The 16,001-nt window shown below is 29.7% G+C and overlaps 2 protein-coding genes across 2 annotated transcripts; both read left to right on the top strand.

Annotated features, from left to right (window-relative positions):
- The first annotated feature begins 383 nt into the window (after positions 1 to 383).
- LOC132951307 (odorant receptor 4-like) lies at positions 384 to 4,785 on the top strand. Its single transcript, XM_061023129.1, has 3 exons — positions 384 to 471; positions 1,691 to 2,289; positions 4,120 to 4,785. Exons 2-3 carry the CDS (start codon positions 1,714 to 1,716, stop codon positions 4,783 to 4,785), a joined length of 1,242 nt encoding a protein of 413 aa, XP_060879112.1. The 5' UTR covers positions 384 to 471; positions 1,691 to 1,713.
- Positions 4,786 to 8,538: 3,753 nt separating this feature from the next.
- On the top strand, positions 8,539 to 16,001 carry LOC132950657 (ionotropic receptor 75a-like). The gene is made up of 9 exons (XM_061022179.1): positions 8,539 to 9,168; positions 9,244 to 9,416; positions 10,081 to 10,404; positions 13,216 to 13,382; positions 13,544 to 13,714; positions 13,831 to 14,048; positions 14,746 to 14,957; positions 15,059 to 15,330; positions 15,430 to 16,001. The coding sequence occupies exons 1-9, from the start codon at positions 9,006 to 9,008 to the stop codon at positions 15,671 to 15,673; spliced, it is 1,944 nt and encodes a 647-aa protein (XP_060878162.1). The 5' UTR covers positions 8,539 to 9,005; the 3' UTR covers positions 15,674 to 16,001.

A 16,001-nucleotide genomic window follows, 5' to 3' on the forward strand; every position in this document is an offset into this window, starting at 1 on the left:
CGATTTTCTACGTAATAATTTACAAGATATTATGCACGTGCTACAACACAAACGTTAAAAGACAAACAGCTAAAACAAATAATATTTTGGGTATATAATATTATATTATCTACGCGAAGAATATATTATGCCAAAAGTCTATATAGTATAACAAAAACGTATAATTATTTAATAGTATTACAGACAGAAAATAATATGTGGGATATATATTATAACTCTTGTCGTCACGGAACTCAATAGGTGTTCAGACATACGTTTCTACAATATGGTACAATCAGTAGGTCAGCAGTGTGATTCGTAAAAAGTGGACATTTGCATACTCGTAAAGTAAGTACTTTTTTATGCTTTAAAATAAAGTTTTTAAATTATACTCGAAATACATGTTTTATTATTTTATAGTAAATAATACAAAATATTTTTCTAAAAAAGGCCTTGGTGAAATGATTCTTCGATCAGTTACATATTAAGATAGTATGTAAAAACAGAAAACATACAAATAAAAACAGTAATGGAAAATACGTGGATTTGAAACTACGAATTACAGAATAAAAATCCCAGGAAAAAAATCCCCCGACTACAATATTACTCATAACCACATGCAAATGGTTGAACAAATATTTTTTAAACGTTAATTAGTATCTATAATTACCTCATTATTAATATTTAATTACAAAAACGTATATTATATTATATTATATTATATTATACTATATTATATCATATCATTCAAAAAATTAATATAATATATAATACTATACAAAATTTTCGAAAAATTAACAATAATATTTTATACTACTATATTATATCATTCAAAAAATGAATACATATAGCATTATAAATAATTTTCTAAAATTTTAAACTACGTTTTTTTTTAAATTTGCAAATTTTTGTAATTTAAAACAAAATATTATTTATATTATCATTAATATTCTATTATCACTATATACAATTCTTTTGAATGAGATAATACAGTCTAATATAATATAATATACGTATTTCTAATTAAATATTAATAATGTGGTGGTTATAGTTACCTACTAATATTAACGTTTAAAAAATATTTGTTCAACCATTTGCATGCGGTTGTGAGTAATATTGTAATCTTGGGATTTTTTTCCTGAGGATTTTTATTCCGATTACCGAAACTACACCTCATTTTTACATTTTAAACTAAATATCATATACCAGAGGTAGGTTTAAAATCTTAAGATTTTTACAGTAGAAAGGGCCATCAAAACTATACATAAAAATAAAAATTCGATTTTGTGAAAATGGATATATGACCTAACTGTGATGGTGGACTCGAAATATACTGTCTTTTATGCTAAATCCTTTGGGGAACGTATGTTGATATTTGATACTATGTCTCAACTCAATTATAGAAATAAACTTATAAGCCCAAAAAAAAAAGGATTTTTTCTTAATAAATTCTGGTCTTGGACAACTGGAAAAGAAGTATTGAAAATATTTTTGAATTGTAATTGTACCTATTTCAAAAGTATTTTTATATGATATTATTATATATTATTATGATTCTACCGCATCAGTGTTAATAAACGTTACGATACATTGACTTTAGCTGGAAACATTTTTGATAATATGAACATTGTATATTATACTTTATTACTATTATACAATATATGTGTCAGGTATACTCACAACATAACATCTCACGGGTTTACCTATGTAGGTGTATATCATATTATTTATTGTATGCCATCCGGCCAGCCGTTTGTTGGCGCGGTAGACGTGATGCAGAAGCCCGAACGTTTCATCCTGACGCCGTTCCAAAAGTTTTGCATCAGATGGAGCGTGTTTTTCGACTCGTCCTCGGACCGTCTGTCCAGAACCGAAACGGTGCTCAGGACCGTTCAGTTTTCGACGATCATGATCACGTCGGGGATGACCATGACTTCGGTGTTGATCGCCGACAATAAAAAAGCGCTCGAGTCGTTCACGTACTTCGTGATATGCGTGTTCATGTTGGCCATCATCACGTTCGCCATCCGGACGAAACGTTTCAACCGGACCATGCTGCTGATGGTCGTCGACGAGTTTCCCGGCTACAACAGGCCCATGCCGGATGCACTCAAGCGCAAGATGGCGGCAATACGCACGTCCTATGGCGACTTCACGATGAAAGTAATCGTCTCGTATCTCACACTGGTCTTGTTCGAGATACCGGCCACGGGGATGGTGCCGCTGGCAGCCGCCAGTCTCACCGACGTCAAGTTGGGTTCGCAAAGCACGCAGATGGTGGTCCTGTGGTTCCCGGCCGACACAAGTCAGGTGAATATAAAATAAAAAAAATGGTATTGTTTACATACCTAGGCCTAATATTAGTGTTTACTTTTTCGTATGAATCGTGACATAAATAAATTAGTTACATCATGGTATTGAGTCCAAAATAATTTTAGATTCTGAGCGAAGCGATGAATGTATTGATTTTACAATGATGTGTGTTTTTTTTTTGTGTCTGTCATCACCTCTTAGGACAGTAAAAGTGCTTGGATTTTCTTCAACAGTAACTTTTCTGATAGGAAAGTGAATCTAGTTGGTACTTTGGGGGGTCAAAGTAGATAAACAATTTATTACAAATGCAAAATTAAATAATGTATTATTTGTATTGAATTATTATATTGATTTTATTTTATTATGTATCTATAACTTATAAAGAATTATTTATCAATAATTAATACACAAATTAAAATAAACAAAAATATGACTTAAAATTTCTCAATAGTTTTCAAACGCGACGTGAAAAACGAAAGAAAAATTAAGGGAAAACGGGAATTTTAACGCAAAATCGGTTTTCGAAAAAACCTTGGTTTTTGGTGCAACTCTAAAACAAATGACCGCAGGTATATGAAATTTTGACTGATTTTCAGACATTTTCAGTTTTCATTTTTTTTAGTTTTTTTTTCTACAAATTTCAATAAAATTTTATCTGTTGGGTAAAAAAGCTTGAAAAATTAATAGAAGGCTCCTAGGTTATTGTGTTAAAATGTGAAAATTATTTTGAGTTAGAAATTCCTAAAAATTTTTCATTTTAAAGTTTAAACCGAAGATTTTGAATACAAGATTCCTTAAAAGGGTATCCACCTTTATCAAAAAAATCATGTTTTGCTGTTTACGGACATTTAAAATTTTTTTAGTTTTTTTCTATAAATATCAATGAAATGTTTTTTGTGGGGCCAAAAAGCGTGACAATTTAATTCAAGACTCTTAATATTTTGTTACAATAAAAAAAGTATAAAAAATACATTTTTTTTTATAAGCTTTTAATGATAAAATATTGACAAAATAACCTTTTATGCGTATATACATAATATAATAGCATTGTTAGAGGATTTGGGATATATGAAAACAAAACTTTTTTATATTTACCAGGTACGATACAAATACTCTTCGTTGGGTACTTCGGTATAATATTTATATGTTATACACAGAAGCATTAGTTCTTGGTAAATAAAGAACAATAAATATTTTTTCATGCATAATCCTAAATCTATAGTGAACTTTCAATAAAATTACAATTGTAAATGACAATACCTTCCTTCATCCCCAACCACGAATGTACCAATATATTTAATTTACAAATATGTGTTTTTTTATTGTTTGTATCCGTCATCATTATCGTTTTGGAAGAGTAAAAATGCTTTAACTTTTAGAATTGTTTATGGTAGAAGATTGGATCTAGGTAGTAATTTGGGGGAGGAGAGATTAGTTGAAAATAGAAAATTCGCGATACTTACCTAAATAATCAGGAAAAACAAAAATTTAACCGGAAGAAAAACAGTAATTCATATAGGGAAAAACCGAATGGACCTAATATTTATATTGGCATTTTCTAGAACTAAAAATATTTTTGTCTTTTTGAGATATTTATATTGATATTTTAAATTGTCTACATTTCTGAGTTTTTTTTTCGATTCATGTGGATTCGATATTTACATTTTTTCTTAATCAAAAAGTTTGAAAATCTGACAAAAAAGGTTTTGGAATTTTAACCCTATAGTTGCGCCCATGTGTGGGTGCTATATTTCTTATATAATGTATACCTACCCAATAGAATGGTCGATTTTTCAAGAACCCCTCATCACCATTACGTGTTTGCAGGTCGGGATGTATGCGTTCTCGTATGTGATACAGTTCTTAATCGTCGTGACCGTAAAGTTCATCATTACCGGCATCATGTGTTCGTTTTCGTTCTTCGTCAGCCAAATGATAGCCGAGTTCCAGATACTGTCCGCCTACGTCGAGCACGCGGTCGAGATCGTCGAGTACGACCGGTCCGCGGACAAGACCACCGAACAGAAGCTGTCGGACCACGTGAAGAACTGCGCGACGCTCCACGACCGGCTGATTCACTTCAAGGACCAGCTGAACGAGAGTTACGGGTACATTATACTGCTGGAGCTCATGTTCAGCACGCTCTACTTCTGCCTGTCGGCGTTCAACATGATATTCGTGGGCAACCGGTTCGTCATGGTCAAAGGTCTGCTGACGCTCTCCAACTACCTGGCCGAGCTGTTCATATTCTGCATGTACGGCAGCATGGTCGAGGACGCGCACGTGGGCCTGCTGAGGGCTTCGTACTCGGCGGCGTGGTACGCACAGCCCGTGCGCTTCCGCCAGTCGCTGTCGATGGTCATGTCCAGGACGCAGACGCCGCTGCAGCTGACCGTCGGCAAGGTGTTCATAGCCAACCTGCCACTGTTCCTGTCCGTACTCAAGGTCTCATATTCGGGCGTCAATGCGCTCAGGGCGGCAAACGCCAAGTAGAGTCGTTATATATGGTTATATGCTATGTCATAATATTATGTGGGATTACTATATCGTCTCCCTCCCCCCCCCCCCCCCCCCACACACACACACACACGGTTTTCGACAAAAATCGATTTTCAAATTGTAATTTTCTTTTTTCTCATACACTATATTTTATATTTTAGGACACTTTTCATTAGATTCAATAATCTTATTTTCGTATTTCCATCTATAGTGTACGCATTGCAGACAGCTGGTGTTTTCAATAAGGAAAATTACAGTGTTTAAATCATTTATTTACGGTACAAGATCACATCAAATGGGAACGGCACACCCACATCACGCTCAACAAAATTAAAAATATACTATAATGCGCGTGTAGTAATAATTTTTTTTTAGAGGATCGGTATAAAATGACGATGAACATCAAATATTTGACAACGACTAATAATATGAACGATTTGGAAAAATAAATAAATATTTAGCGAGGAAGGAGTTTACATATTGAATCATTTTTGTATTTTATCAAAAAATCGTTGGCCTCCTCATTTTTTAAAAATTAAATTTTCGATAATTTTATCATCTTAGTGTTGTACAGTGTGCGGGTATTATTTCGAGTAAGAACTATTTGGTTTCGATTTTATTTTGCTCGGATATTCGTCAAGGGTACTTACATAATATTTTGGTAAATATTATATTGAATACACCTGTAGCTGGAAGTGGATGACATCGATGTATGTTATTATACATATTATGTTACTGCACTGTAGTGAATATAATATTGTATTTACGTGTGGGATGAAACGAACAAAATTATTGAGAATTACAATTTTTTTTTTGTCATTGGTATCAATATATAATTTTACACATATTGTGCAGTATACACGATACTTGTAACATTATACTACATAGTATACATATATACTTATACTTATACTTCACACTACATTTTGAAAATAAAAAAAATCCAGTGAAATTCAATAACACGGGTTAGGTGTGTAATATTTGTATAATGATAATCAGCGATGAACATCAGAGCAATATGGTTGTATAGGTACATGTTATCAGTTTTATGGAATTCAACATAAAATTTAAACAAAATATTACAAAAATATAATATTCTAATCCCACGCCATAAAAATTACACAACACCTGTACAATTTTTTTTTCTGTGATACTAATCAAACTAAATTAAAATTGTATAACAATTTTAAATTATTCACTCTCGTAATTTATTCTCTTAAATAATATTATTTTGAGGTGACAATAATCTATTTTAGAGTATGTGCTATAGGCTATAGCCACATACTACACAATTATTATACATTATTTAAAATTCTCAAAGAAAAAGGTTAAAATAATGAATCATGAATTTAGGGATGTAGGTACCTATTATTAAAAATTAAATGGGTTCAACGATCATAAATAGGATAATATTATTATTGATTTTCTTTTTAACTTTCTGTAAACTACTATATAAATTATCTGTAAATTTTATATTTTCATGAAGTGTGTCTATTGGTTGTAAGTAGGTGAAGAGACCTTCCGCTGAAAATGCTTCGAACTGATTTATCTACAACAACAAATTTACCAAAATGTATGAATAAAAAATAAGAACTTTATTTAATGTTAATGACAAATACACTTATCATGCTGTTTTCGGTCACAACGATCGGACACGAAAACATCAATATACATTATTTCTTAGAAGTAAGAACCCTTTTGTAAAATAAAAGTTTTACATTACCTATTAATTGTACTGCCAAGAACTTTTAAAAAAGCACTTAGGACAATGTTTTTTGACCATATACAATAATGGCCCTAAATTCGCAATTCGTAAAGTCGTAATAATAAATTAGGATAAGTTTTTTACTCGATTATATTATCTGTAAAAGCGGATCCCAACATATAGGATTCAGAGCCGAATAATAGGTACTTTTTTTTTTAACAATATAGAAACCGTAATACGTAATTGCCAATATATGTAGGTATAATATATACTAGCTGAATAACCCGGGAAAATAATTGTGATTACTGATTAATTAACTCCTTTTGGGTGTAAATCATATTATGCGAACAGTATATTATCAGGTAGGCAATCTACCTGCGGTAGATTGCGAACACAACGAGGTGGGTGATAAAATATAGCCTGTATTATAGTATAGCTTTGTAGTTGAAAAAAAATTTGTATACAGCTGTGTACCAAAAATAGTATTGAAGTCATAGGCGATCATCCCGGATTTTTAGGAGTATTTAATATTCATACATTAGTATATTTTGGGGGGTTATTGTATTTTATTTTTACGGACAAACCGGCGTAATTGTACCTAGCTTTGTGAAATAATTCGCATATATAACCTGCAACCAAAGGCAACCACCATTAATAAACAAAAAAAAAGTTTCGATTTCCACCGTGAATCTTAAGATCTCTGTTTTACCACCTATTTAAAAAGCGAATATCAGAAAATCCTTTCTTATTGCATATCCAGATCATTAGAGGGACCACAGTATTCCAAATATCAAGTTTGTACGTATTGTATTTTAAAACCAATATTGTATATTTAGTTAAGATATTTCTTGATGGATGGCGCCACTATTATATTCTTACAATAGCAAGTATATTACGAATTTAAGAGGTTCTGTAAAGATAAGTACTCGTAATATGATTTCTATAAAAAGTTTCAAAAAATCGTAAGAAATTAGAAACGTTTCTGCGCATTGAAATTTTTTATTTATCCCACGTTAGTAAAACTTAAGATTGGAAAAAAAATAAGTAGTTATTAGTAGCTACTAGTTATATACATTCTATAATATGCTGAAAAATGTACACAGGTAATTATACGTCCTATACGTGTATTCTAGAATCTACAAGTCATAATAATATCAAATTATTAAAAGGATATATTTTTTTTAACATTTCAATTTAGTTTCTGTTCAGTCTTTGATAAAAGTCTTAAGGGGGGCGGAGTGGCCGAGCGGACTAATTCGTCGGTTGTCGGTTCGAGCTCAACCACGAGCAGCATTTTTCTTCGGGCAGTCACCGTGTCCGGAGAGAGAGGCCGCCATCTCCCACCTGAGCATGGCAGATACCTACGGGTGCCCACTTAGAAAATTCTGCCAAAACAAATAAAACGTGTTCAAAACCTACAGTAACCTCCCCCACGGCCCACAGTTCCACAGGCTAATGACCTCAGTTGTCAAAGCTTCAACCCCCCCCCCCCCCCAAAAAAGTCTTAAACTATCCAAGGGAATTATTTTATTGAAAATTAAATAATATACATGGACATACTGAATAGTTTTATATTTTTGATTTTAATCGACTATAAAATAAAATAATATATGTTGTACATAGTCCCATACTTATAATATTTTTACTTTTAGTAGCATAAACTATGTATCTTAAAATTATTGTAATCAATAAAATATATCGGGTTTTTACATGAAAGAAAAAATTATAATTTATAAAAATATATATTTATATAATCAAATATATATATATCAAGACGCCCACGCGCAACATAGACAAAACGCATTTATGAAAAATCATTTTTTCTATGTTTTTAAGTAATCTTAGAGTAAAATTACCTATACAAAAAAGATAGAAAATAATATTTTTAAGGGAATGACATATCGATTTGTCGAAATATTGTACCAAAACAATTTAAACATAATTTAAATTTACAACATTTTTTGTTTATTTTGTAAGTCAAATACAAAGTCAAATAACAATAAAATATAAAATCGATATGTCATTCCCTCAGAAATATTATTCTCTATCTTTTTTGTAATTGGTGATTTTACTCTAAGATTACTTAAAAACAAAGAAAAAAATCATTCTGCGTTAATGCGTTTTGTACATGTTGCGCGTGGGCCAGAGAGAGAAAACAAATAGTGCGCTGACATCCTCTTAATATTCACAACGTTTATTAATTAATTACCTAAATAATGTTTTGAGGGACACGTCATCCACTTATTTCAATTTGACATTACACATCAGAATATTTCATTTGAAATTCACCATAAAATATATAAAACAAACATCATAGAAGTGCAGGTCATTAAAACTCTCTTTGATGTAATTTTCATGACAATCCTGTCAAAAATAACTACCTTTATAATATCACCCAAAGTATACTCATTCAGTCATTTTATAATGACGTATAATGTGTATTCATAAATAAAAAATACGTTTCACCAAAACTTTTCAGAACAGATATTAGGCAAATAGTGTTAGACCCATGGACTACATTAGCGTAGTATTGCCGTTTTTGGCAACGTATTTAATACCTGGGAGTCAATCTGACAATAATTATTGTGATGCACAACATGAATTAATGGAACAATTTTTAACAGTCAGAAATCTAGACACTGCTATTTTATACACGTGTTGGTCACTGTCAGGTAACGCATAAACATTATTTAGTAATTATATATTGTTAAAATTGTCATAGTTAAATTTCCATCATACAATATTAGATCGAATCAGATATATGAAAAAATTCAATGAAAAAAAAATAGCGGTCACACACCGCAATAAAGAAGATTTTTATGGGGCTTTTAGTTTGGATGATTTGTTTACAGTAACAGTGTATTCTCCTTTACTAGGAATAATCATCGATTGGTCATGTAATGATGATCCATTGCTCAAGGTAAACTAGTGTATATTTATTTTCATAACAATAAGTATTATGTTTTATGAACTAAATTTTTTTTAAATAAATCCATTCAAATTTAAAAACTAACCTAATGTAATTGAGAAAGAATGCATTTTTATTTTAATTATAAAAGTATAAAAATAATAAATCATTTTATTAGCATATCACGGGCTTTTAAGTTTAAGTATTAAAATAGTTCTCCAAAACAATAGTTATAAAAATATGAGGTGGGAAATTAAATTCTTTTTGTTTGATAAAAGTCTTGGGTAATTAATTAATATTTTATACCTAAAACAAAAATGTTGGGTATACACTTTTCGAATGATAAAAATTGTTTCCCGAAAATGTATTCAACACACTTGGGACCCAAAAATTACTAAAAATAAGGCATATAATTTTAATTAGCTTATAGTTATAATTTAATAATAATCAAGATTTAAATTTTTTATACAACTTTTATTCCTTTCTTTTAATTGAACTGACCTACATTATATTGTATTCGAATATCATTATAAAAGTGTTCCTTTAATTCTATTTGATTCAGAAAAATATTATGCTAAATATGAGTACCTATTAAAATGCACATAAGTACATGAATAAGTTACCATTTAAAAAATGTTCATTTTTTATTATAAAAATGTTAATTGTTTATGTTAAGTTTTCAGAAAGTTGGTTATGGAACGCTAGCTATCATTGGCTAATGGTGATGAGCAAAAAACCAAATAATAAAATTCAAAGTTTTTTATCAAAAAAAAAAATTAATCTCTCAATCAGCAGTGAAATTTTATTAGCATATCCTAATGAGATGGATGGCATTATTACTAATTGGCATATTTTTGATATTTATCGTACAGCTTTCGAACCAAGAGGAAAGCTAATGATTGATGTTGTGAATAAAACTTTTGGAAAATGGGGAAATCGATTATGGAAATTTGATAAAAGATCAAATTTAGGAAATTTAACGTTAAATGTTGTTACTATAGTAAGTACCTATAGTTTTAAATTCAATGAAGTTACAACTTATACAATAAACTTACGCTTTGAATAAGAATGTAAAAAAATACTTATCTAATAGTTCAGACAATATATGAAACTTTCAAAGGAGAATACTTTTAAATGTTTTGACTAAAAACATCTATAAGAATTTACTAAAATAATAAAATATTAAAATTATTAGATATGCAATCAGAATATAAAGTGAAATTACTCTTTATATAAGCTAGTTTTGGTTTGATTAAATAGGATATATAATAGTTAAGATATAATATTACAACAACAATAGTTGTTTAAGCCCTCAAGGTAAGTGTAATAATTAGAGGCGGGGCTGATTAATGTAAACCCTTATATTGGCATAATCATATTTTAGATTTTATTTGAATTGTTTACGGACATTTCCAGTTTCAAATTTTTTTTAGTTTTTATGAATGTCAAAAATATTTTATTTGTTGGGTAAAAAATCTTGAACATTTAATACAAGGCTCCTAGGTTATTGTTTTAAAGGCAGATGAAAAAAATTAAAAATCTTTAGTCACAATTTTTTTTATAAGCATCTAAAGTTCAAATATTGACAAAATACGTAAAAATGACGACAATTTGCAAATTATTTTGAGTTAGAAATTCATAAAAAATTTTCTTTTTAAATCTAAGATTTGAAAATGTAATACAAGATTATCCATAAGTTTGTCTACCTTTATCAAAAAAAAATGCGTACAAGAAAGTCAAATTAAATTTTTGTGAGCATTTGAAATTCATATTTTTACAACATTTGTTATTCACTCGATATCTTATGTAACGATTTTCTTATTTTGTTGTAATTAAGAAACGTATGACTGTAGATACTTGAAAATTTCACTGAATGTTTGTATTGGCATTTTCTATACACGATAAAATTTATAAAATATTTTGACTCTTTTTGAGCTTTTTACATACATTGTCAGTTTTCAATTTTTTTAGTTTTTTTTTCTACAAATATCAATAAAATTTTATTTGTTGGGTAAAAAAGCGTGAACATTTAATGCAAGGCTCCTGATATATTGTTACAACAGCAGTTGAAAAATATTAAAAATACATAGGCACAATTTTTTTTATATAAGCATTAAAGTTCAAATGTTGACAAAATTTATCAAATTTAAAATTTAATAATCATTTTATAGTTAAAAATGTATAAAATGTTCAACTTTTACATAGCTAAGGATTGAATATTTAAAACAAGGCTCCACGTAAATAGGTTATATATAAAAATTACTTTATTCACAATAATTTCATCAAATATACTTAGTAATATCATAGGCGCTGACTGACCGTTCTCGCTCATAATCGTTTTTCTTATACAATGATATATTATATCATTGAATTCAAATTTAACACAATCCATTACAGTGACCCACTTGTAATCTACTGTACATCAGAGTGACATCCACTTACCCACCTTTTTTTAAAAATTAATTTGTAAACTACCGTGACTATAACCTACGTAGAAAAAGACAGCCTAGTTTAGTTATCTTTTAAAAAGTTAATTTACCACCTCATTTACACATTTGACATTATGTTGTTAACGTTTTGCATTCACTCGACATTCTGGGAGTTTGAGCGAAAAACTAAAGGACTAGGATCCCATATCTACATTTAACGTGTTACGATTTATCAACATTTTTTTTTCAAAGTTATGAAATGTTAACACAAGAATTTTCAGTTTTATTAAATATTATTTATAATAGTGTGTTTTGTGAACTGTGTTTGGATAAATGGAATGTAATATTATTATTATAATTGTTTTATTAACGCCGAACGATAATTTTACATATTACAAAATACATGGTAAAAAATATACATGTGAGGTATAGTTACAATACAAAAGGGCTAATGTACCTTATACATAAGAAAGTTACTATACAAAAAAACATAGTCCTAAATATACACTATACATATTATAATAGTTAAACGATAACTACGTAAAAGTGGTTTATGGGTCAATAGGTGGCCCAAGGATATAATATTATTTGCAGCTCTGTCCTCTGTGTACATGATATAGAGTGTGGTTTTGTCCATAACTCATAAGAAGTCTTACATCTTTGTGCCTACATAGAATTGGGATTGGTTTCTAGAAGTGACTCTAAAAGTTATGTCAGCAAGGAGTTGAGCAGAGAATGTTCAATGGACCATATAGTACTGAGTATATGAGAAGTCCAAATCAGCTTTATCGCAGCGCGAGAGGCAAGTGTAGGAATATTTAGAGTCTGACTTATATTTTAATTATCGTGAGGTACATGATGAATGTTCATTTTGAAAGCAATACAGCTTAAACATTTATTGAACAAATTTAAGAAGTATCTGGTCTTTGACTAATTTCGGTTTTCTGACAACGGGTATGTACTCGAATAGAGAGCGAACAAAATCATAATATAATAAGTTACAGATAAGCATCGAACAGACTAAAATAGTTCAGTGACAAATAACGATGAGTGATGACTAATGACTAATGACGTATGACAAATTCAAAAATTTTAAGTGCTAATTTACCATACCCGAGATCTTTAAATATAGGTAACATGTTCTAGTTTAAGACCATCAAAAAAATAATAGATTAAGATGGGAGATAGATACCTATTGTAGGATAGATCCAAATAAAAAACCTAGACAGTAAAAATGAGTAACTCACTTGCTTTATTAATATGTTATTATTATAATTTAAATCAAATGTGCAGGTGCAATTTTACTTAATATACACTGTTTGATAATAATCGGATGAAAAGAAAAAAACATGTTAAAGCATATAGTTATGATAATATTTTAGGGAAACCCTTATGGTGCTTTGGCTAAGAAAAATGGTACGGATATTCAACCATCTAGTGAAGAACTGGTTAAATATTTACAAACGTTTAATTTGGATCGATTGAACTCTGTGCAAAAATTTAGCTTTGCCATAATGTATCCGCTGACGAAAATTTTATTAAACATCACGTTAAGTATTGTTACAGATATTAATATTATGTATTATGCACCTACTATGACCAATAATATTGCGTTTATTATCTTATTTATCTTTAATTATTAACTTCTTTCCTATAATATACAATTCTTATATTATGTATAATAATATGTTCCTATATGTATCATACTAGATTAAATATTCAAACGACGAATTCATGGGGTTACAAAATTAATAACAAATGGGACGGAATAGTTGGAATGTTGATATCTGGAGAGGTCGATTTTTCTATAAGTTTAAATGCACTGAGGTCTGAAAGATATGATGTCGTCGATTACTCTGCTATTTCTACTTGGAAACATTTGTACGTAAATTAACTAAATAGATTATAGTGTTAGTTTAACTGTCAAAACGTACTGTATTTATACATTTTAAGCTGAATACAATACTATTGGGTTTTACGTTTTTTCTTTGTTAAAGGCCTTGCTTTATCTTTCGTCATCCTCGATCGTCTACGGCGTCAACGAACATATTCTTGCGTCCATTTGAAACGGCTGTTTGGTTTTCAATAATATGTGTACTGATATTATCTGGATTTGTTTATTGTACAATTATGCATTATGAATCGAATCAAATGTTCTCGTTGAGAGTATTAAGTGATATTGTCCTACTAAAAATTGGCACGTTATGTCAACAAGGTAATACTCATAGTATTACAATATACGTACTTTAATATTCTATTCTATTATCTATAATTACTGGTGGAGCGATAAAATATGTATTGATTTTACGAGATATGTTTTTTTATCCGTTCGCGATTTGTAATAAAAATAATGCTTTGGTTTTCAACTATTTAGTGGTGGTTTCAGGTAGCAAATTGGATTTAGTTTGTACTTTTGAGAAGTAAAACCAGTTTTTGACGAAATCGATATTGTTTTTTCTTTTTTTTTGCTGTAACTCAAAAACGAATAACCGTAAATACATAAAATGTTCACCAAATGTTTATATTAGCATTATATGCACACGAAAAAATGTTTGAAACATTTGACGCTTTTTGAAATATTTATATTTAATTGGCGTTTTTGGATTTGTTTAGTTTTTATTTATTTAAATGTCGATAAAAAGTTTTTATTTTTTCCAAAAGTTTAAATTGTTTTTTTATCGAAAAAAAATCACAATATTTTTTTGTGAGTGTTTAAAGTTAGAATTTTGACAAATAACCTTGAAATCGCAAAAATTTGCAAATTATTTTCTAGTTGGAAATTCATCAAAATGTTTGAAACAACCACAACACCTATAAAATGCAGAGCGGTACCCACTTTTCCACCTATATATTTGTTATTGAAATGTATTTTTAAAGTGTTTTATTTAATACATTTTTTTTTTTTTTTTTAGGAACAGCAATGGAACCCACGAAACTTAGCAATAGGCTAATTGTGTTTTTAATGTTCGTATTCAGTTTGGTTATGTATCAATTTTATTCATCGAGTATTGTCTCCGGATTATTGCGTCCGACCGTTATAAATATCGATTCGGTTCAAAAGCTTGAAGAAAGCGGATTAGACGTTGGCGTTGAAGATTTCAACGTTGCTACTAAAGTTATTGAAGTACGTTCAATCGTATTATATATATACTCTCGTGTACATTAAGTATTATTTATATTGTAAACCTATACAATACGATAATGTTTGAACGTGTGTGCGTAAAGGTATACGGGGAAATCAATCCGTACTTGAAAAAAATTATCGACAATAAAATCAAACCGAAATCAGAGTATCTGTTGGCTAAAGATGGGGTGAAAAAAATAAAAAAAGGTCACTATGCATTTTTCACCGATCCGGCCAGCAGTTATTGGTTGATAAACGACATTTTTACTGAGAAAGAAAAATGTGATTTAACGGAACTGCCACTCCACAGACCGGAAACTACTGGTTACTTGGTTCGGAAGGAATCTCCGTACAGAAAATTGATCAATTATGCGTAATATTATATTCTTGTGAATAATGTTTCGTCAGGAAATGAAAAAATAATTAACCACATATCTCTCTCTATATATATATATATATTTTTTTTTTTCAGAAATTGTATTTTACGGGAAACTGGTCTTATGGAAAGGGAACTCCGTATATGGCATGCTGAAAAACCGAAATGCACCGCTGGGAAAACTACGACCGAAGAATCATTGGTTAGCGTTGAAATTAAAGACGTTGCATCACTCATAGTTTTTCTGATCATCGGTTTTATCATTTCTTTCACAGTTTTAATATTGGAAATAATTGTACACCGCCATAAAACAAATACACATATGATAATAAAAAAATAACTGATCGAATTAAGCAGAAATACATGTATTCATCGAACATTTAGGGACCAATTTTAATGTCACTGTGTTACATGATATGTAGACATTTGAATATTTGAGTTTATAATTATTATGTCATCATTATTATTATGTTTCAATCATTGGAAATTATATTTAGTATACATCTACTGAATATCAAATTTAATTAAATTGAACTATTTATGTGGGTAGATACTTTTTAAGTTATTAATCGCTATTTTTCATTAAATTAAGTAAGTAACAGCTTATTAAATTTACTTGGATTTGTTGTTCGTATTTAATTTATTACATAATAATATTATACACCGTT

The sequence above is a fragment of the Metopolophium dirhodum genome, chromosome 8, assembly GCF_019925205.1.
Source record: "Metopolophium dirhodum isolate CAU chromosome 8, ASM1992520v1, whole genome shotgun sequence".
In the NCBI taxonomy this organism is placed as follows: Eukaryota; Metazoa; Arthropoda; class Insecta; order Hemiptera; family Aphididae; genus Metopolophium; species Metopolophium dirhodum.